Raw genomic sequence first — 23,748 nt, forward strand, 5'->3', positions numbered from 1 at the left:
TCGTTCTGAGAGAAAGTGATAATCATAAAACTTGATTATCTTCTGTCTCATGACACCTCTGTATACTTTGTGTATAAGTGGCGAATTATTTTTTACGTATGGGTTTTAAAGGGTAATTAGCTGTTTAACTAACGGATTAACTATTTCTTCGAAAAAAGTGCCTGTTATTTTTGTACTGTCACTACCTTGTTGAGTGTAGCCTGCTACCTACCATAGCGCAGGTACTTTAAAATGCATATTATTAAATTTTAAGATGACCACAACCAGCTGTACTCATTATACAAAGAACATTCAGACTGTTCGTTTACCTTTTAAAATTATAACAAAGACTTTTAAAACAATATACAATTTAATTTACTATTTCGCCATTCTGTGTATTTACTATTGTTTAATTTATTATCAATTAATCAAAATATAATATAAAATCAATTTCCTTACATTTAAAATCGCCAAAATCGTTGTGACATCCCAAAAGTTAGGCAACTCTATATTTCGCAATAGCTGTCAAAATGTGGTTAAAAATAAATTCTTTGACAAAATCCAAGGTGTATCTAATAAGGTGAAGTCGAAAAGCCAGCTGACTATTTTTTGCTCGATTTGTTTTTTCACTTCTAGCTGTCAAAGTTTGTTTACATTTCTTTATTAATTTAAATTAACGTTTTTGTTTCTTTTAATAAAAAATATAAAATAGTAGAAAAGTGAATAATTGACAATATAAAAGTGAATGGAGTACTTATTGAAAGTAAATTTCACGTATTTATTTATTTTTACCCCTGTTTTTGATTTTTGCCGTCTTCTGTTGTTTAGCTGTTTGACAGCTAGCAAATAATTTTACAAAAACAAAGTACATGTTGTTTTTGGTAAAGTTGTATTTGTTGTAGAATTGGGTATACCTGTAAATAAATTTGCCTTGGACAAAATCTATGAAAAGAAATTAAAACGAGGTGTGCTTCTCAATGAAAAATTGCAAAATTTTGCAAATAAAACAAATTTAACTAACAATAAAAAGTGTCAACTGAAAATTTTCTTTAAAATTCATAAAAATTTTAATAAAATTCATACGCAATAGTCAAAGAGAAAAGAAATAATAATTGTGAAAAAAGCACGCGTCTTAATGACGTCGTTTTCGTCTGCAGTGTAAAAAAAATGATATAGAAAAAAATGAGAAGTGAAATTCCGTAAAAGTGATGTAAAAAATATGCAATTGTTGTAAATGATAAAAAAAAATATTTTTACTAAATAAAAGAGTGAATTAAAAAAATAGTTAATCAATATGAATCCCTCTGTACCCAATTCCGTTTCTGATGTATCCTCAATTGAGGTGCACAGTGGTGGGTCAGTGGCCTCCACCTCAACGTCATCTACTGGCGCTGTTCCATCTAAAGAGGCTGGATTATGTCCCTCAGTAGCAAACAGTCCAGCCAGTCAAAATAAATATTTGTCTCCAACAACAACTGTCCCTACCAAGCTTATGGTACACCAAGATTCATCTATTGAACCTGGACTAAAGCAAAAAGAGGCTTTTAGTCCTGTCAGTAGTAGCAACGCTCTGACTCTACCAACAAATGTCCATAACAAGCGTATAATACGCAAAATAACACATATAGATCCGAAAAAATTACAACAGGCCGGTTTAGATCGTAAAATTGCAGAAGCATTGAGCAAAAATAAGTCTCTACAGGCTTCTTCCAGTAAACTATCAAATCGTCCATCAAATGTTCGACCAACACCATCTTCTACAGTTTTATCTCCGGCAGCAACAAATGTATCTAGTATGTGTTCACCAAAGCCTACAAGGCCTACAAATGATCAAACAACAACACCACCAGGTAAATTATTATTATTATGTTTTTGTTTTATGTATTTTCAATATTTATTTACATTTAAAGTAATTGTTATTATGTTGTAGGTTTTTGTTAATATTTTTATGTAAAATTTTTGTTATCTTAGAAATTAGTAGCATAATTTGTGTATGTCTCAATAGCTCAAAGGTTAGTGTGCTAACTTTTTGTTACAACGACCTGGGTTCGATCCCCAGTCGGGGCTTAGGTCTTTTGTTGAATAATGTAAAATTTTTTAGCATTAAAATAATAAATATTTTTTTTTAAAGTTTATTAAGGAAACATTTAAGGACATTTTACATAACCTCAAACTTTTTAGTGATTCATCAATTATTAGTTGTAAAAAAGTAGCTTTTACTACTGTACTTATTATAAAATCAATAAATTACTTAACGACAGGATATTGACAAATCAGGATTAAATTGCTTGTAGAGTAGAATATGAACATAATGTAAAATATGTATTTTTAAAATACAGTTTTATTAAAATATTGCATTTAAAAAATTGAAATGCCTCCACTGGGCTTTGAACTTTAGTATTTTGTTTTTAAACCTAACCGCTCTAGCCACTAAATTACAAATAAAGTTTCCCTTAATTTATAGTAATGTAGTGTGTAACGATAACTTATTACTAAGTAATGCTGTCAAAAAATTTCTTAGTTTATAATTGTAAGTATTTTGTTTAAGGTTTAATAAAAAATGTTTACATTACATCCTAGTATCCAAACCCGAAAACCGGTTTCTTCATCTTTATAAACTCGACCGGTTTCGGTTTTGTTTAACATTTCTGTTTTTTGAAAAACCGGTTTTTGTAAGACGTTTAACCGGTTTTAATGAAATATATTTTCAAAAGCTCATTTAACCATATTTTTGAAAAACTTTGATAACATTTTTAAAAATATTGATTAATTATATAGAAAATTTTAGCATTTGACAATATTTCGTAAAATATATTAAATAATTGCCTTAAAATTCCAAAATTGTAAAGTAGCGTATTTTTCATATTGAATAAAAATTTAATATAAACCGGTTAACCGTTTTTTTTTTGAATACAAAAACCGATACCGGATAATCGGCTTTTTTTTAAAAGATACAAATCAAAAATCGGAAACCGGTTTTTTAAATTTGCCGGTTTTTTGGACACTCTAATTATTGACTATTGCACACAGATGTTTTTGCATATGGGCATTTCCACAGTGACCCGCAATTTTTGAACTCATTTAGCACCAAAAAAAACGCACTATGTATTATTAGCACTTTTCCATTTGGGTTTTTATACCCTTCACCTTCGCGAGAAGGGTATATATAAGTTTGTCATTCCGTTTGTAATTTCAACATTTTTCATTTGCGACCCTATAAAGTATATATATTCTGGATCCTTATAGATAGCGGAGTCGATTAAGCCATATCCGTCTGTCTGTTGAAATCAATTTTCTGAAGACCCCAGATATCTTCGGGATCCAAATCTTCAATAATTCTGTCAGACATGCTTTCGAGAATTTTGCTATTTAAAATCAGCAAAATCGGTCCACAAATGGCTGAGATATGAGGAAAAAACCAAGATTTTTGACCTATTTTTGACCTATATCTGGATTACTAAGACATTAATATAGACAATATGGATATCTAATGATAGATATTTCAAAGACATTTGCAACGACGTATATAAGACCATAGTAAGATGGACCTACAATGGGTCAAAATCAGAAAAAAATTTTAACCCGAATTTTTTTTTTCACAAAAAAAAAATTTAAAAAACAAAAAAAAAATTTCAAAATTTAAAAAAAACAAAAATTTAAAATTTAAAAAAAAAAAATTTAAAATTTAAAATAACAATCGAAAAATTTTTTTTTCCAAAAAAACGAAAAAAACAACTGGAAAAAAAATAAAATTTTGTTTACCTAAAAATATTTAAAAGTTTTAAGTATAATTTGGTGAAGGGTATATAAGATTCGGCACAGCCGAATATAGCACTCTTACTTGTTTTAATCTTAACCCTCTAACTGGCAAGGCTGCCTTTAGGAGGGGTATGTTAAATGTATGTAATGCCGCTTTATTGGCTTATTTTTCCCGTTATAACGGTAAATATTTGTAATGAGACAAACAAATTACCAATTGTGATAAACAAGAACGTGCACTTGTATTTTGTTTGTTTTTATTCCAACGTACATATTTATTTATTTTTTCAAACAATATCCTGGTATATTTTTTTACCTCGAAATAAAATTGGCCGATTAGAGGGTTAAAATTTTTGGAAAACCGTTGTATTCTTGGTCAGTGGAAATACCCATATACTATATATGAAATGGCAAGGCAAATTTATTTACAGGTATACCCAATTCTACAACAAATACAACTTTACCAAAAACAACATATACTTTGTTTTTGTAAAATTATTTGCTAGCTGTCAAACAGCTAAACAACAGCAGACTGCAAAAATCAAAAACAGGGGTGAAAATAAATAAATACGTGAAATTTACTTTCAAGAAGTACTCCATTCACTTTTATATTATCAATTATTCACTTTTCTACTATTTTATATTTTTTATTAAAAGAAACAAAATCGTTAATTTAAATTAATAAAGAAATGTAAACAAACTTTGACAGCTAGAAGTGAAAAAACAAATCGAGCAAAAAATAGTCAGCTGGCTTTTCGACGTCACCTTATTAGATACGCCTTGTGAAATGGGTAAATAAAAAAAAGTTTTGTTTTTCACCAAACAATTTACACCCATATTTATAACCAAAATAATCAAAGGCTTGCTAAATCTCTGATAAGCCTAATCGGTCTGTTAGTTAGCAGATCGTTGTGTGCGATGTATACACAGTGGCTAATTATTCGTTACAGATACGGCGGTATATATTCTGGTTTCTTATAGATAGCGGAGTCAATATAGCAATGTCCGGCTGTCGAATTCAACTCTTCGAAGCCACCCAAATAACAAATACAAATTCATTTTGTTTTTAGACATTTTCCTATTTTTAATACAGAACTAGAAAACCTATAAAAAAAATTCTCGAAATTTTCAGATAAAAATTTTCCAGGATTTTTTTAAAAAAATATTTGCATCAATCTCAAGTACTAAATAACTAACAGTTTAATGCAGTGGCAAAAACTAACTCGTCCACATATTCAAATGATCTAAATTACCACTTATTTTTAGTTGGAACAAATAAAACATCGAATCGACTTTACTAATGGTTTTGTAGTTTTTGATCCTTTTTTTCAATGCATTTTTGTAAAGTTTTTTTTATTTACATAAACAAATGTAATTAATAGCTTTTTAAAGTAATTTAAATAACTTGCTTTTGAGTTAACGAAGGCTAAAATTAATCAATTATCTAATGAAAAGATTTGCGAATCGAAATTCATATAACCTGATAAAAAAAAGAGCAATGCTACATAAAGATTTAAATATGATTGTATTTTTCGCTGTCTCAATAAACAGAGAAGATTTGACTTTCCAATAACTTTGACAGACAATTCATCATAAAAAATTATTCTAAAAACACAAATTTATTACACTGAATTAATTTTTCGGTATCTCCTTAAAAATTTCTAACAGTACAGTTTGTGTTACGATAAAGAGACGAGACGTAATTGTCAAAAACCTAACTCTTACAATAACAATAACAAATAGTCAATGTATTTTGTTGTTGTATCAGACATATGATTTGTTGTATTTTTGTTTGACTAATCGGAGTGTCTCGCCTCTATGTTTTTGATTTTATACCCTTCACCATGAGTGTATATATAAGTTTCCAACTCCGTTTGAAATTTCCACATTTCTCATTTGCGAATTACCTACTTACTTCTCTTAAAATACTTGCGAAAGAAACCGAACTAATACTTTTAAAGTTCCTACTATTGATGCTAAATTAGGACTTTAACAACAGCCTACGATTGATGCTAAAATAAGTCTCATAATAGACCTACGATAAGCATAACTTTATACATCAATATATCCTCTATATTCCAGCTTAGATTGGCATTTTAAATCGACTGTTAAATAGCTGAGCAAAGCAAGCAAAAAACCTTGACTACCTCGATTTTTTCACCCAAATTTTTCCCAAAAAAATTTTTGTTGGAAAAAAAATGCTTTGAAAATAATTTTGGTGAAAAAAATTTGATGAAAAAAAATTTTTGGTGAAAAAGATTTTTGTTGAAAAAAAAGTTGTTTAAAAAATTTTTTTTTTTAAAAAAAATGGTGAAAAAATTTTTTAAAAAAAAATTTAAAAAACAAATTTTGGTTGAAAAAAACAAAATTGGTGAAATGAAAATTTTAGGTGAAAACAAGTAGAGAGCTATATTCGGCTTATATACCCTTCACCATATTTTTTAAAATTGTTTTTCAAAATTTTTTAAGAAATTTTTTTCGAAATTATTCTTTTTGAAAATTTTTTTTTTATTTTTTTTTTTTTAAAAAGAAAAATTCGGATTAAAATTTTTTTTCCTGATTTTGACCCATTGTAGGTCCAACTTACTTTGAAATAACTATCATTAGATATCCATATTCTCTATATTAATGACTTAGTAATATGTATGTATATCAAACATCGAGGTTGTCCCGGTTTTTTCCTTATATCTCAGCAAGTTGTGTGCCGAGCCGGAAGAATTTGTTGATTTCAACACATATCGATTTCGCTATCTATAACGATCCAGAATATATATAATTTGTGGGGCCGCAAATGCAAAATATGACCTGTCACACATGTGTAAGGACATAGAGACGAAATTTTAGAAAAAAAATTTGTTATAAAAAGTAAAAAAGGGTGACATAGAACGAAATTTTGGAAAAAAAATTAAAAAAATTTTTTTTTGTTTTCAAAAAAATGGGTGAAAAAAATGTTAAACAAACAAAAAGGTTTTAAAAAAATTAATGAAAAGAAAGTTTTAGGTGAAAACAATTTAAATTTTTTTTTTTTTTTAAATGGTGGAAAAATATTTGTAAAACAAGTAAGATTGCTATATTCAGCTGTGCCGAATCTTATATACTCTTCACCAAATTATACTTCAAAATTTTAAATATTTTTAGGTAAACAAAATTTAATTTTTTTCCAGTTGTTTTTTTCATTTTTTGGAAAAAAATTTTTTTTCGATTTTAAATTAAAATTCTTTTTTTAAATTTTAAATTTTTTTTTTCAATTTTTTTTTTTTTGGTGAAAAAAAAATTCGGGTTAAATTTTTTTTTTCCGATTTTGACCCATTGTAGGTCCAACTTACTATAGTCTTATATACGTCGTTGCAAATGTCGTATCTATCATTAGATATCCATATTGTCTATATTAATGTCTTAGTAATCCAGATATAGGTCAGAAATAGGTCAAAAATCGAGGTTGTCTTCGTTTTTTCCTCATATCTCAGCCATTTGTGGACCGATTTTGCTGATTTTAAATAGCAAAATTCTCGAAAGCATGTCTGACAGTTATTGAAGATTTGGATCCCGAAGATATCTGGGGTCTTCAGAAAATTGATTTCAACAAACAGACGGACAGACAGACAGTTAGTCAGTCAGACAGACAGACAGTTAGTCAGTCAGACAGACAGACATGGCTTAATCGACTCCGCTATCTATAAGGATCCAGAATATATATACTTTATACGGTCGGAAAATTATATTGTGGAAATTACAAACGGAATGACAAACTTATATATACCCTGCTCACGAAGCTGAAGGGTATAAAAATGGGTAATAGAAAATATTAGGTAATAAAAAAATATTAATGAAAAAATAAAAATACAACAAATCATATGTCTGATACAACAACAAAATACATTATTTAGTTTTATTTTATTTGATGTTGTTTGATCTTACAAAACATTTGTAAGAGAAAACAACGTCAAACAAAATTGTGTTAAAAAAGTGGTTACGCTTTTTTGAGTAAATATTTGCCATGTGTGACAGTTAGGTTTTGAAAACAGACTGAAGTTTTTGACAATTACATCATGAATATCCAAATCTGGATATGCTATCACTGCAGGATATTGAATTTTTTCATAAGATGTAGCATTTTAAATCAGGTGATAGGTTTTGAAATAATATGTGTTCAATAACTTATGATCTAAACGTGATCTATACTATGATTTTTGTGACCTTTGACCTTCAATATCACTAATAGCAAACAAATGATTTGAATAGATCGTTTATCCAATTCATTTTACACTTATCATTAAAAATATTTAAAATAATTGTTTTTATTTAATTTTGTTTTTTGGAAATTTGTAACTCCTTATTACTTTAAAAATTGAAATAATTCAACACGTAAGTTTACACAATGAATATCCAAAATTGTGTAAATAATTTAATGAACGGCCAAGTTTAAATGAAACATTAAGCATTAAATTGAATAAGGCATTTTAGTGCAAACGGTTAAGCGGTCGGGTTGAAAAACACACACATTTCTTAAAAAATCCAGGTTCGAAACATGGCGGCGTCAGCAAAATTTGAGGGATGATGGTTATAAAATAGAGAAATTAAAATAAAAAAAAACAGAGTTGTAATTTATGCCAAAAACGGTGTCCTAAACAGAAAATATTTGTATGTGATTTGAATTTTGATGTTTGTTTAAATAAATAATAAAAAATGGTATCACTTAGCCTACATTTGATACTTTACCAAATTAGAGTAATTTAGCTGAGAGCGTTAAGGGGTAGGGGTTTTGATAAGAGATTTTTTGATAACCCAGGTTCGATACCTGGTGGGTGCAATTTTTTTTAATATTTTTTTTATTTTTTATATAATTTTTTCTTTAAACAGCTAAAACACTTTTAACAACTAAAACTATAATACCACCAAAAATAACCATAACGGCACCGGAAGCATCGCCCGAAATTGAAACACCAGATATGACTGGTTTGAATTCCCAACAACGTTTAGTGCATGTTAAAAATTTATTAAACAAAAAGTTATTACAAAAGAAACACACGGTTAATTGTGATAATGTAAGATCTTTTCAACATTTAAAGCCACCCTCACCATTAACTGGCAGTCCCATAGCCAGCAGTTGTGCAACCAGCAACAGTCCCTTATCTAGAACTGTACAAGTTAGAAATCCAATAAAAATGTCCACAGAAGAATTAACAGGACAAAAAGAAACACCTCCCAGACCTCCGCAGACTTATTGTAATTTAAAAGAAACTGAAATTACTACGCCTCCCTTAAAGGTGATTAAAACAAAAACTCCTCAAAAATCACCCCAGGATATTGCTCGAAAGCTAGATTTCCAAACGGAAGCTGTACAAAAACTGCCACTGAGAACTTATAGTAAGTGTTTAAACAAGGATCTTAATGAGATACCAAAAGCTGTAATAAAGACGGCCAATAGTCAACAGCAGACTTCCAACAATTCGCCGGCTACAATGCCTCTAAGTGCACAGCCTTGTAAACAGAATAAAGAGTTTTCGGAAGTAAACTTCACAAAGGCGAATGCTTCTCTAGATTATCAAATTGAATGTTTAAAACATCAAACAAATAATGATAACATCAAGATACCCAAAGCAGCCATAAAGGCGGGCAATAATCCGCAGCAGTCTAAAAATATAGAGTCTAACTTAACCCAAAATATTAGGCTTTTAGAACACAACAGTGAACATAGGCAAGATTTTCAAAATGCAATGCCTTTAAAAGTTCCCCAAGCAGCAAATCACGTGTCATCAGATTTTCAAAATAAAAATAATAACAACCAGATACCAAAAGCAGTAATAAAGACGGGCAATACACAACAACAGTCTAATAGTCTAGAGTCTTACTCACCACATAACTTTAGATTTTTGCAACACACTGAGCAAAATTTTGTTTCAACTGAGGCACCCTACACGGCTTCTCATGTGCCTCCGAACACCTACCACATGCCAAAAGCCTCAATTAAAACTGGCTATATTCAACAGCTAACGAATACGCCACCTAGTTTTAGATCTTTCCAGCACAGTGAACATAATGTGTCACACGACACTAACCAGATACCAAAAGCCTCAATAAAATCGGGCTATGGACAACAGCAACCAAACATACCACAACATTTTAGTCAAAATTTCCAGCCCTATGAACAAAGACCAGATGTTACTGATGTAATACCTCTAAAGGTATATGCGGCTTCGAATATCTCACAAGATTTTCAAACTGAATATTTGAAACAACAGAAAATACGTTACCCTAAGGCAAAAACTACAGACTATCACGAAATACCCAAGGCAGCCATAAAGTCTGGACATAATCAACAGCAATACTGTAATACAAACTACAGTTATAAACAAAAAATAGACTTTCCAGAAGTTTCACCACTTAAAATGTCCTTTCCAACGGTCAATGTACCCAAAGAAACACCTTTGCCTACTATAGACTCCTTTAAAAAGCCCTATCCCATGGTCAATGCTGTCTACTATAATCTGCCGCCTCAATCACATGGCCACCACACTCAAATGCACTCAAATTATGAGACACTTTACACACAACCAGTTACATCACTTGTTAATAATAACGCCCCCTTAGAAACTTTCCATGAAGCCGCCGTTGCTAACTCAACGACTTCAAATTGTTTAATTGTTTTGGAGAACAAGGTTTTGTCACAAGATGAAATGATAGATTTAACCGAACTACGTTTGTCTTCAACAAATACACCACGTTTTGTTTATCCTCATAAACCCATACCGGAAGTGGTAATAAAACAGGAAAAGTCAGATGAATATGCTGCAGCCAATACTCCTTCTCCTCCCAACATGGAGCAAACATCCCCAGTGGACGAAACTAGAGAAATAATAATGCCAAACAAGGAGACAACTTGCGAAAAGGTGGTTATTTCTAACAAACAGAATAAGAAAATTATAATCAATGCCCAAAAACTTAAATTACCACCACAACAATTGGCCGACTTGGCTAAGAAGATCAAGGAAAGAACTGCATTGGCCACAACAAATCAAGAAAATAAATCTGGTGATATACGTATTCTTAATACAAAGGCGGCAAGTAGAAAGATCATTTCACCTCTTGCTGCAAAACATACAGCCTACATTTTGCCGCATAATAATGATATTAATAACAAAGAACTACCAGTTATTGCCAGCCCTACGGCCAAATATTTTATACACAATAAGCCCGTGTATATGGATGCCAATAAACAAGATCATAACTATCAATTAAATCAGCCGCAGACAGAATTTAGAGGCATCATTAATCCAAAAAATTACACTATCAAACCAACTAGCAACAATTTTCAGACACTAAACCGGAGTTTAGCCGAGAACCCTGAAAAACATCTTAACACATCTGCTGATCTCAGTATGTTAAGAGTTAAAGAAGAACCCAACGCTAAATCGCAGCCAAACTTGTCCGAACATACCAATGCAGATAACTCTTTTATGGACAGCTCATATTCAGAGTTTCGCAAATCTGCTGTGGAAATTATCGATGAGCCGGAGGATGACGAGGATTGTTTTTCTGCTGTGGACTTTATAACCGCCCTTAACAATACCAATCCCATAACTGAAGAGACTAGCCTAGAATTATCACCCGAAGAGCTTAATTTAAATGCTTCCTGCGCCATGAATCTATCACCTTTGCGTATACAATCCTATCCGCCACGCCTTAGAACAACATCCACATCTGCATTTAAACCCTATACGCCCAAGCACCACGACAACAGTTTAGAACCGGAGCCAATGAGCACTATTGTTATTGAAAGTTCCAAGGGTCCGGAGACTATAATAACCAACGAGAGTCCCAACAAGTATGGCACATTGCAAAAAGTTAAAATGCTTAGTAATTTGGGCATGTGCGATATGGATATTGAGACTCCTATAGAAACTGTTCAGACAGCAGGCCATATTAAACAAAAACTTGTTTTGGAGCCTCTCAAAGAACCCAAAAATATAGATTTAACAAATGTTATAGTGGCAAGTGATCCCGAGAAAATCAAACAAATAATTTCTCAGGTTAATGCTGGTAATGAAGCGAAAAATAACAATAACTCTCCAAGGAAATGTGTGGACAGCAATACTTTAAAATCTAGTGGTGATAGCGATAAAATAAAACCAACAATTTCTCAGGTTAATACAGAGAATGAAGCGAAAAGTAACAATAAATCTCCAAGGAAATGTGTGGACAGCAATACTTTAAAATCTGGTGGTGATAGCGATAAAATAAAACCTATAATTTCTCAGGTTAATAAAGGACATGAAGCGAAAAATAATACTAACTCTCCACGTAAAGATGGTAACTACAATGCTACGGTAACAAAAATCCCGGAGACTCTTGTAAATACCACAAAAGAATTTGATACTGCAACCACTTCTAAAGAAGTGGAAAAACCACCACTTACTACGGAAACTGTCATAGCTGTTGGCCAACTGCAAAACAAACCAGTTGCTTGCAAATCTACTAGTGAGAATATCATAGAACAAACCCAAACTAAAGACTCAAAAGCCTCTAAATTACCAACAAATCCTTCGGAACATTCTCTAACTAAAGAACATATTAAGTCACCAGAAAAACCAGCCAGTTTAAAATCAATACTAAAATCAGCCACAACAGGTGATGAGCAAAATCGTGATAAGTGTGAAACAGCAAAACCTTTAGAAGTTGAGATGCCAACAAACACAACTAGCTTAGCCAAATCATCTAATGAGGCAGCCAAGACAAGTGAAAACTCTTCAGCCAACCCGGTAACTTCAAAACGTATTTCCAGATTTAAGAAGGGTAAAATCAATTTAGTACAACGTAATAAAGCGGGAGCATCCGGTCCAAATAAGCCTAAAATTGCGGAAAAGAAAACTGAAATCAATAATGAAACCCTTAAGGAACCAGCTAAAAATGAGAAGGCAGCTAAAGAAATTATAGATGAAACGTCTATAGAAGAGAATAAAATGCATGAATTAAAACAAAATAGTGACAATATACCAAAAGCAGCCATAAAAATTGGTCAAACTCCTGCTAAATCGCCTGCTAAAACTAGAAAACTTGAAAAAGCTGAGGAGATAATAGAATTTGGGAAATCAAATCAAGACTTTAACATCATGCACTCCAAAGATTTGGAATTAAATACAATAATTACACCAATTACTAGTTCATTGTATGATTCCAATGAAAACACAGATAAATCGGAGAATAATGGGACTAAAGCGGCACCAACAGAAGCTGATACTAGAAAACAGGATAATGAGCACGATTTAAATGAAACTGTACAGGAAGCAACTAAAGATAATACTACAGAAATGTCTGCTAAATCGGAAGCAACAGAGGCTAATACTGGAAAACAGGGTATTGAGCACGATTTAGATAAAACTATAAAAGACGTAAGTAAAGAAACTATTACAGCAAAAACCTCCGCTAAAAGCCCAGAAAAAGCTTACATTAAGCCTTTAATTGTGGATGACAATGAGATACCAAAGGCAGCTATAAAAACTGGACATAGTCCACAGAAACCTACCAAATCACCACAAATAATGGATTTAACCGTAGTAACGCCTGAGAAACCTCAAGAAACTACCACTAAGCTGTCTTCAAATCAAAATCAGAACATTAAAAGTCCAGAAAACATACCACAACCTAGTGAAATCTCTGAAGTTTCAATATCTCCTTCAAATATGAAGAACACAAAAACTCCAACTCCACAAAAACCAAACCATGATATTAATAGAAAACTGGATTTTGAAATTGAACTGGAGACAAGAGTTGAACAACATCATAAATCGAATGAATCTAAATTGATACCAGAGACACCAGAGGCATCAAGTGAAACGGAGCAAAGTCCACAACAAAGCTTAACCAAAACACCTGAAAAATCCACAGACCTTCAGAAAACTGAAACTGAAATAGATTTTAGTAAAACAACACCTACCAAGGATTTACCAGAGACGCCAGAAAATTCCTATTCAAGTGCAATACCAATTGATGTAAATCACGCCCCACAAAGTCCACAAAACTTAACCGAAACAAATGCCATACAAGACAATATTGAAAATATTTCCTATGCAAATCTAACACCACAATTAGAGTCAACGAAAATTTCAAAAAACGAGGATTTAAATCACGTTTCTAAAGCCATATTGAAAAATATGCGAAATGCCAAAGTGTCTCTTATAGATATAGTAAAACATTCCCCCCAGAAAACAACAGAAACATCACCTGTGATTCCCTTTAAAAAGAAAACACAAGAAACAGAAAAAAAAGATAAAACTCCCGAAATTAAGGGCATTAAAACTTTATTAAAACAATTAAAAAGCAACAAGAAAGAACAGGAAGATCAACCAGCAGAAGAAAATAGCCAGAATACTTTCAAAGATGTTGAAGAACCGGAGACTAGAAGAAGTTTACCAAACTTGAGTGATATAAACCAGTTACCTAAAATTATAGCAAACAAAAGATCCAAACGATTAAGTTTAGGGGACACATCCACCCTTCCGACAGCTTTAAAACTTACCAGCATCACCAGCACAAGAAAAAAACATTCCACCAGGCCTCTTATAAGTGATGATGATTTGGAATTTTTACCCGTAAATGCAGAGGTTAAATTTAAGCTTACAAAAACCAAGCAAAACGAAAAGGAAACCACACCCACATCCTGTAATTCCAGCACCAACCGAAGAACACGTCTATATTCCAAACCTTTGGAAATGGAATTGTCCAAACATTCCTCACCTTTGACCAAAAGAACTCGTTATTATTCGCAGACTTTGGAAACAAATGTTACAATTAGATTTGATGCCTTAAAGTCTGACACCTCACCAAATGGGCCTAGTCCTTTAAATCTCAAGCATTTAAAACCCTTGGACACGGAAGACTCCTGTCACGATAGTACACAAGATTCCAACAAACTAATACCCACCAAACAACGCAAGAAATTGCGTAAAACTTTAGAAGACATAAAAAAGTCGCAAAAATCTCACACCGATTCAGACTCTGAGGACGAAAATCGTGACTATGATGACTGCTGTCCGAAAGATTGTGAGGAAGGCAACGAATTTTTGGGCTTTGAAGAGAATGCAGACTCCTCCAGTTTTAAGGCTTCCCAAAATGTTAATAATCATAATGATGAAAACAATAAAATGGGAAAAACCAAAGGTGGTACCTTGAAAAACTGGTTGACTACTGGTAAGGCCATAGCGCCAACGTTGGAGCAAGAGGAACTAACGCAACGAATGCGGCATGCTGACGAAATACCCGCAACATCACCTGTAAAACATAGTGGTAGTGGTGGAATGAAACCCTTTAAAAAGCGTTGGGATTTGTCTAACAGCCGCAATGAAGAGACTGATATTACTGATGATACTTCACCGGCGGATGATGAAGAGGAGAGTGCAGCTGAACAAATACCAACTACAAAAAAATCCAAACGTGGCATTAAAAATGTGATCGATAGCAATAAGGAACAATTAGATAGTAAGAAAATAAAATTAGACGAATCATTAGAGAAAACCATAGAACACAGTTTTATAAAACCTCGACATTTACGTACAATATCGAAAAATTCTGGTACCGATTCTGAAACACATGAAGAGAAACCAATGAAAGGTCAAAAACCCCGGCATAGGATAACAAATTTACAAGAAAACTTGCTCATAAGTACAAAATCAAAGGAAGAGGCTGACAAACCTAAGGAAACAGTGAATGAAAATTCTGCTACTGACTCTGATTGTCACAAGGGAAAGGCTAGACGAATGAAGAAAGCCGCAACATCTGGTACTGATTCCGATTGTCATGAAGAAACAAGGCAAGCAAACTCAAAAGCTAAGTCAACCAATAAAGATGATAATATAGAAAAACATTCCGAGAATTCTGGTATCGACAACGATTGTCATGATAGAACAGAATTGGGACAAGAAAAAACCAAACAAAAGCTGGGAAATGCCGAGAAAATTAAAGATCTTGAGAAGGTTGCAGATAATGCTAAAAAATCTGGCCACGACTCAGATAGCTTGGAAGCAAGAGAATCGAAACGTCTAAAAACTAAAAATAGGAACAAAGACCTAGATAAAAGTCTGAAATCCCACAATACTGACTCCGATTGTACTGATAGAACAGAATCAAAACAAAATCGAGACCACAAACTAGAGGTAGCTGTAACATCTAAAAATTCGGGCCATGACTCTGATACACATGAAGTAAAAGGATCGAAACGTTTAAAATCTAAATTTAAGGAAGAAGATGTCGACAAAAGTTTAGATACAAGCCTAAAATCCCATAATGCTGAATGTGATAGTCATAAAGGCAAAAGGTCAAGGCGTTTAAAATCTAAGCACATGACAGATGATGATATTGCAAAAAGCTTGGACATTTCTGAAAAGCATAATAAGTCCGAAAATTCCAAGAATAAAGATAAAAAAGAAAATTCTTGTGAAAAGTCGAGGAAAACATCATCCAAGGAACATGACTTGGAAACTAAAAATGCTGAACTTCAAACAATAAAACAACATGACACTACTACAGACAATTCTCCAAGGGATAATGAAAACTCTGCAACTCTGAAAACACCTCAAAATAAAACAGCTAAGAAGAAAAGGGGAAGACCTGTAGTAAAGACTGAACAAATAGCCAAGACTCCCACGATTAAGGACAATTTAAATGACACCGCAACATCTTCTTTAGTTAGGTCCCGGAAAAGAGCATTAAGTACGGATTCATCTGATGATGAGGGTCCCTTAGTAATTATCAAAAAACGCTCTTCGAAAAGCCAGCCAAAAAGAAAACTTAAAATTGAGGATTCTGACAGTGATTCTACATCTACTCCATTAAAGAAAACCAATGAAAATGAAACTATGACTGATGATTTAACACCTATAGCAACTTCACGTTTGGCATTGTTGAAGAGTGAAACTCCAACGCTAACGCCTGGCAGAAAACGTAAATACAACATTACAGAAACCAACTTTAATCCTCGCCTATTGCTAATAACAAAAAGAGAACAACTTGAAACTAAAGAAGCACTTACCGAAACTAAGCCTGGAAACGGGTCAATACAATGTGGCCTTTGTTTGGGTCGCACTACAAAATGGATTGCACATTTAGCGGAACATTATGGTGTAGGCTGGCAAATGGGACAAGTGAAATTGGTAAGTTAAACAAATGAACTAGAACTGAACTAGAACTGAACTAGAACTGAACTAGAACTGAACTAGAACTGAACTAGAACTGAACTAGAACTGAACTAGAACTGAACTAGAACTGAACTAGAACTGAACTAGAACTGAACTAGAACTGAACTAGAACTGAACTAGAACTGAACTAGAACTGAACTAGAACTGAACTAGAACTGAACTAGAACTGAACTAGAACTGAACTAGAACTGAACTAGAACTGAACTAGAACTGAACTAGAACTGAACTAGAACTGAACTAGAACTGAACTAGAACTGAACTAGAACTGAACTAGAACTGAACTAGAACTGAACTAGAACTGAACTAGAACTGAACTAGAACTGAACTAGAACTGAACTAGAACTGAACTAGAACTGAACTAGAACTGAACTAGAACTGAACTAGAACTGAACTAGAACTGAACTAGAACTGAACTAGAACTGAACTAGAACTGAACTAGAACTGAACTAGAACTGAACTAGAACTGAACTAGAACTGAACTAGAACTGAACTAGAACTGAACTAGAACTGAACTAGAACTGAACTAGAACTGAACTAGAACTGAACTAGAACTGAACTAGAACTGAACTAGAACTGAACTAGAACTGAACTAGAACTGAACTAGAACTGAACTAGAACTGAACTAGAACTGAACTAGAACTGAACTAGAACTGAACTAGAACTGAACTAGAACTGAACTAGAACTGAACTAGAACTGAACTAGAACTGAACTAGAACTGAACTAGAACTGAACTAGAACTGAACTAGAACTGAACTAGAACTGAACTAGAACTGAACTAGAACTGAACTAGAACTGAACTAGAACTGAACTAGAACTGAACTAGAACTGAACTAGAACTGAACTAGAACTGAACTAGAACTGAACTAGAACTGAACTAGAACTGAACTAGAACTGAACTAGAACTGAACTAGAACTGAACTAGAACTGAACTAGAACTGAACTAGAACTGAACTAGAACTGAACTAGAACTGAACTAGAACTGAACTAGAACTGAACTAGAACTAGAACTGAACTAGAACTGAACTAGAACTGAACTAGAACTGAACTAGAACTGAACTAGAACTGAACTAGAACTGAACTAGAACTGAACTAGAACTGAACTAGAACTGAACTAGAACTGAACTAGAACTGAACTAGAACTGAACTAGAACTGAACTAGAACTGAACTAGAACTGAACTAGAACTGAACTAGAACTGAACTAGAACTGAACTAGAACTGAACTAGAACTGAACTAGAACTGAACTAGAACTGAACTAGAACTGAACTAGAACTGAACTAGAACTGAACTAGAACTGAACTAGAACTGAACTAGAACTGAACTAGAACTGAACTAGAACTGAACTAGAACTGAACTAGAACTGAACTAGAACTGAACTAGAACTGAACTAGAACTGAACTAGAACTGAACTAGAACTGAACTAGAACTGAACTAGAACTGAACTAGAACTGAACTAGAACTGAACTAGAACTGAACTAGAACTGAACTAGAACTGAACTAGAACTGAACTAGAACTGAACTAGAACTGAACTAGAACTGAACTAGAACTGAACTAGAACTGAACTAGAACTGAACTAGAACTGAACTAGAACTGAACTAGAACTGAACTAGAACTGAACTAGAACTGAACTAGAACTGAACTAGAACTGAACTAGAACTGAACTAGAACTGAACTAGAACTGAACTAGAACTGAACTAGAACTGAACTAGAACTGAACTAGAACTGAACTAGAACTGAACTAGAACTGAACTAGAACTGAACTAGAACTGAACTAGAACTGAACTAGAACTGAACTAGAACTGAACTAGAACTGAACTAGAACTGAACTAGAACTGAACTAGAACTGAACTAGAACTGAACTAGAACTGAACTAGAACTGAACTAGAACTGAACTAGAACTGAACTAGAACTGAACTAGAACTGAACTAGAACTGAACTAGAACTGAACTAGAACTGAACTAGAACTGAACTAGAACTGAACTAGAACTGAACTAGAACTGAACTAGAACTGAACTAGAACTGAACTAGAACTGAACTAGAACTGAACTAGAACTGAACTAGAACTGAACTAGAACTGAACTAGAACTGAACTAGAACTGAACTAGAACTGAACTAGAACTGAACTAGAACTGAACTAGAACTGAACTAGAACTGAACTAGAACTGAACTAGAACTGAACTAGAACTGAACTAGAACTGAACTAGAACTGAACTAGAACTGAACTAGAACTGAACTAGAACTGAACTAGAACTGAACTAGAACTGAACTAGAACTGAACTAGAACTGAACTAGAACTGAACTAGAACTGAACTAGAACTGAACTAGAACTGAACTAGAACTGAACTAGAACTGAACTAGAACTGAACTAGAACTGAACTAGAACTGAACTAGAACTGAACTAGAACTGAACTAGAACTGAACTAGAACTGAACTAGAACTGAACTAGAACTGAACTAGAACTGAACTAGAACTGAACTAGAACTGAACTAGAACTGAACTAGAACTGAACTAGAACTGAACTAGAACTGAACTAGAACTGAACTAGAACTGAACTAGAACTGAACTAGAACTGAACTAGAACTGAACTAGAACTGAACTAGAACTGAACTAGAACTGAACTAGAACTGAACTAGAACTGAACTAGAACTGAACTAGAACTGAACTAGAACTGAACTAGAACTGAACTAGAACTGAACTAGAACTGAACTAGAACTGAACTAGAACTGAACTAGAACTGAACTAGAACTGAACTAGAACTGAACTAGAACTGAACTAGAACTGAACTAGAACTGAACTAGAACTGAACTAGAACTGAACTAGAACTGAACTAGAACTGAACTAGAACTGAACTAGAACTGAACTAGAACTGAACTAGAACTGAACTAGAACTGAACTAGAACTGAACTAGAACTGAACTAGAACTGAACTAGAACTGAACTAGAACTGAACTAGAATATAAGCGAATTAATAACCTTTTCTTACCCTTATTCTTCAATCTTATCAATTTATTTTAGAATGTGGAAAACCGATCTGTGGTTTTAAATTGTATTCTTAATTATATGAAGAGTACGGGCTCAAAAGGGCTGTCTTGTCGCATGTGTAAAAAAGAATATCGCTCTGGCTTGGGTATATTAACGCACATCGAGACATGTGGTGCCCAAGTAGCGCGTGTTATATGTGAGTATTGTAAAAGAGATTATGCTCCATCCACCCTGCCAATTCACATACGCACTTGTTATGCCAAGACCGCTCTTGAAAATCAATCAGTCGAACATAAACTAGAAGAAGTCGTGGAGAAACAGGAAGAAGTTTTTGGTAACACAGGACGCTTAAAGCGTAACTCCACCATAAAAGCTGAAAGTAAATTAAAAGTTTTGGGAGCAGAATTGGAAAAAGTGCCAGACAGTACGAAAAATGAAAAAGCGGCTATTGATCCTAAATCACGAATTCGGTATGTGCCACCAATGGAGGCAGATGCTAAATACTCTGAAGATATTCAAAAGTTTGGCAAGGCTGTTTGCCCTAAAAAACTTTGTAAATTTAGCAGCAACGATTTAAAAGAATTTTCCGAGCATTTAAAAAATTGCAAATATATAAAAACGGGCTATTTTTGTAACTTTTGTCGCCAGCGAGTATTTGCAACCGAAAAAGAAGCCATAGATCATGTGATTAAAAATCACAATGGTGGACGAAGAGCCCGCAAGAAATCTGAGGATTCCGATTGTAATTTGAAGACCGATGATGAACAATCATCAGATGATAACTATTTATCCGAGGGGGTGGATGAAAATGAAGAAGATGATGTTGTCAGCGAGGAGGAGGATGATTTTGAGGAGGCCTGTGATAATAGTAGAAAAGGCAGCAAAAAACAAAGTAAAAAACCCTATAGTAGAAATGTAAATCATGCACCTAGTCAAGCAAGTCGTAAAGAAGGTAAAATATAACTTATATTTTCAGTTATTTTCATTATATTATATAATTTTTTATTTTCTTACAGTGTTTGATGGCCGCTTCAGTGATCTCAATAAGGAGGTGTTAAAAAAATGGAAGAGTTTGTAAGTATTTTATAAAATTTGTTAAAAAAAGACATACATTTTATGTAAATTTTGTTTACTTTTAGCTTAAAACTTAACTATACAAGTGAACCGCTCTATGCCGAATTTCCAGCACAGTATTCAGTGTTAAATCAACAAGACTTTAACAAATATTTACCAAAGCAAACTGTTTCCATGAAATTTAATATGAAAACAAAACCAGCCTTAACTGGCTCTATGGGCCAGCCAGAAGAAAATATTGAATGGTCTGAGTTAAGTCTGAGTTAAAAAGATATGAAAGTATTCACAATAAAAGTATGTAAAAAAAACAAAAACAAATTAAGATATGTATTAACTAATCAAATTCTATTTTTAGTGAACACTTATTTCTTTTTGGGGGCTCCTGTAAAACTATGCAGTTGGCTACCTTTACCCGCCCATGTACACGAACAATATCTGGCGGTAGTATATCGTCAAGATATGTTTAAATTTATTAAATTTGCCCAACCTACACAACATCACACCATTATTTTAATAATCAAAGTAACACAAAACAATCAAACTCCTAAGCTTGATATCCAGTACGGTTTCGTTGTGCCCGATGGTCCAGTACATCATGTAACCTTTTTACCAAGTGGAGGTTATGATGAATCCTCTAATCGTTTGGGATTAGTGGCTGTAGCCACGGTTACCTCAACCATAAAGGTGTATAGTTTACCTCTCAATATAGAGAACCCAACAACACCTGAAGCCAGCAATAATAATGATCATATTACATTGATTGAAGTAAAACCTAGTTTTCTTTTAAATTTGGATATATTGGAACAACCACAGCAAGTGCTTTACAATGCACAATGTTTGCAAATATGTTGGTCAGAGGTAAGTACAATTATTTGTTTTTGAAATATGTTTAAACAAATTATTAAAATTTTTATTTTTTTCTTGCAGTTTTCTGGACATCAACATATCTTTGCTAGTTTTTCCAATGGTTTTATGGGTATATGGGACATAAACAACGATCCTCAAGAGAATCTTAATCGTTTTGTGGTCGATGATTTGCCAAATTATGCTCCTCTAAATTATTTTTATATAGGAGAAAAGCGGGTGAAATGTAGGTTTCTTTATTTCTAGAATGTTTATAAAAGAGTTTGTATTTCATTGTTTTTTTTATATATTTTTTGAATAGGTTTTGCCTTACATTATGATACTAGTGGTCCTAGATGGTTAGCTGCTTCGGGTGCTTATCGTAAATTTGTTATCTATGACATAAAGAGTTTTATGCAACCCATTGTCATGAAAGAGGAGGTTAATAAGAATATATTGCTGTCCATGGATTGGTGTCCGCTGTGGGAAACTTTATTGTACAGTTACTGTGATTCGATTCCTAATAGTAAGTATAAAGTGTTTTATTATAAGATTGAAAATTCGGTTTGTTGAAATAAATATTCAGCTAAAAATTTTCTGAATTTGTTTTATCTAAATATTTACCCCAAAACTTACGCTTCTCTTAACAGATGGTCGCTGTGTGATGACTGTTAATCCCACCAACATAATGTTTCCACAAAATAAACTAGATTTTATGCTTTGTGGCGTTACCCAAGTTCACTACACCCCGGTGGCAAATATGTGTGTATCGGCTTTGGATAATGGTGATGTAGTATTTCTCGATACCAAAGAGTTGCACTATGAATGTCCTCTCAGCAAAAAATTCGGCGAAAGGCGTATGCTGTATGCCATGGATGTCAAGCAGCTAAATGGTAAACCTTTGGCAACATTGCCAAAGGGTAATGATAAAAATGCCAACACAAATGCTCCCAGCGAATGGTCAATGCAAGATGCTGAATACAAAGAAAAGTATGGCTTAATCTTTCAACCACTTTTAAAGGTAAATATATTATTTGTTTCTTATTTTCATAGCTATATTTTATAATTTTTTTTCCAATTTTCAGCTTAAGGAAGAGTACAAAGGACCCTACTTAAGTGAGCAGAGATGTCCGCCTTCTAATGTTATTCCCCTAATGCGCATTAACACATTACGCTGTAATTTAAATCTAAATGCTAAAAACTTAATAGCCCTGGGCTATGAAAATGGTTTCTTACGTCTAGTGTATTTTAACAAGGATAATTTATAAAACTTTTTAATATAGTAAATGTAAATAATGTAGACTAAGAGCTTTACTAACCAACGAAATGGAAAAACTTTAATAATTTCTTTTTAAAAATTTCATTATTTTTATTATTTTTTACTTAGAATATTGAATAAAAACAAATGTTAAATTTGTTTGATTTATAATTTTCGAAAGTTTTGAAAAAAAAAACTAATGTGGACTAGTACGAGAGCACTGCATGTGTGCATTCAGTTTTCGAATATGTTTATTTTGGAAATTGGTAGTACAATAACTTTTGAATTATTACATGTCTTTAATATTGTTAAAATGTTAGCAGGTTTGGTTAGGTTTCGATATAAAAACAGGTCGATTTTGAGCGGACTCTAATATAATCATAAAAATGTATAAAGTTGTGTAAGAATTTATTTTCACTGATCCCTTTTCTTACAAATATCATAATTTTTTTTAATTTATTTTACAAACTTCCATTACCCACATTTTTATAAAATAACAGTTATAAAACTTAACTTTTTTTAAAACATTTATAAAATCAATTTTCAAGTCTTTAAGGATGATTTTAAAACGACGTTTATGACTGTTTTTTATTTCTTTATAAACAAATTGGTTACAAAATTTAAAATTTCAACACTTTTTGTCACTAATACATTTCCTAACAT

General features: G+C 32.8%; 1 protein-coding gene across 1 annotated transcript; it reads left to right on the plus strand.

Annotated features, from left to right (window-relative positions):
* The first annotated feature begins 910 nt into the window (after positions 1–910).
* On the plus strand, positions 911–23,735 carry LOC135954536 (uncharacterized). Its single transcript, XM_065504724.1, is given in 11 exon segments — positions 911–1,829; positions 8,599–16,883; positions 19,944–20,862; positions 20,927–20,984; positions 21,050–21,230; positions 21,233–21,278; positions 21,340–21,842; positions 21,912–22,074; positions 22,150–22,353; positions 22,478–22,848; positions 22,913–23,735. Coding segments are annotated over 11 exon segments (11,469 nt in total). The 5' UTR covers positions 911–1,273; the 3' UTR covers positions 23,096–23,735.
* Positions 23,736–23,748: the final 13 nt, after the last annotated feature.

The sequence above is a fragment of the Calliphora vicina genome, chromosome 3 (assembly GCF_958450345.1).
Source record: "Calliphora vicina chromosome 3, idCalVici1.1, whole genome shotgun sequence".
Taxonomy (NCBI): domain Eukaryota; kingdom Metazoa; phylum Arthropoda; class Insecta; order Diptera; family Calliphoridae; genus Calliphora; species Calliphora vicina.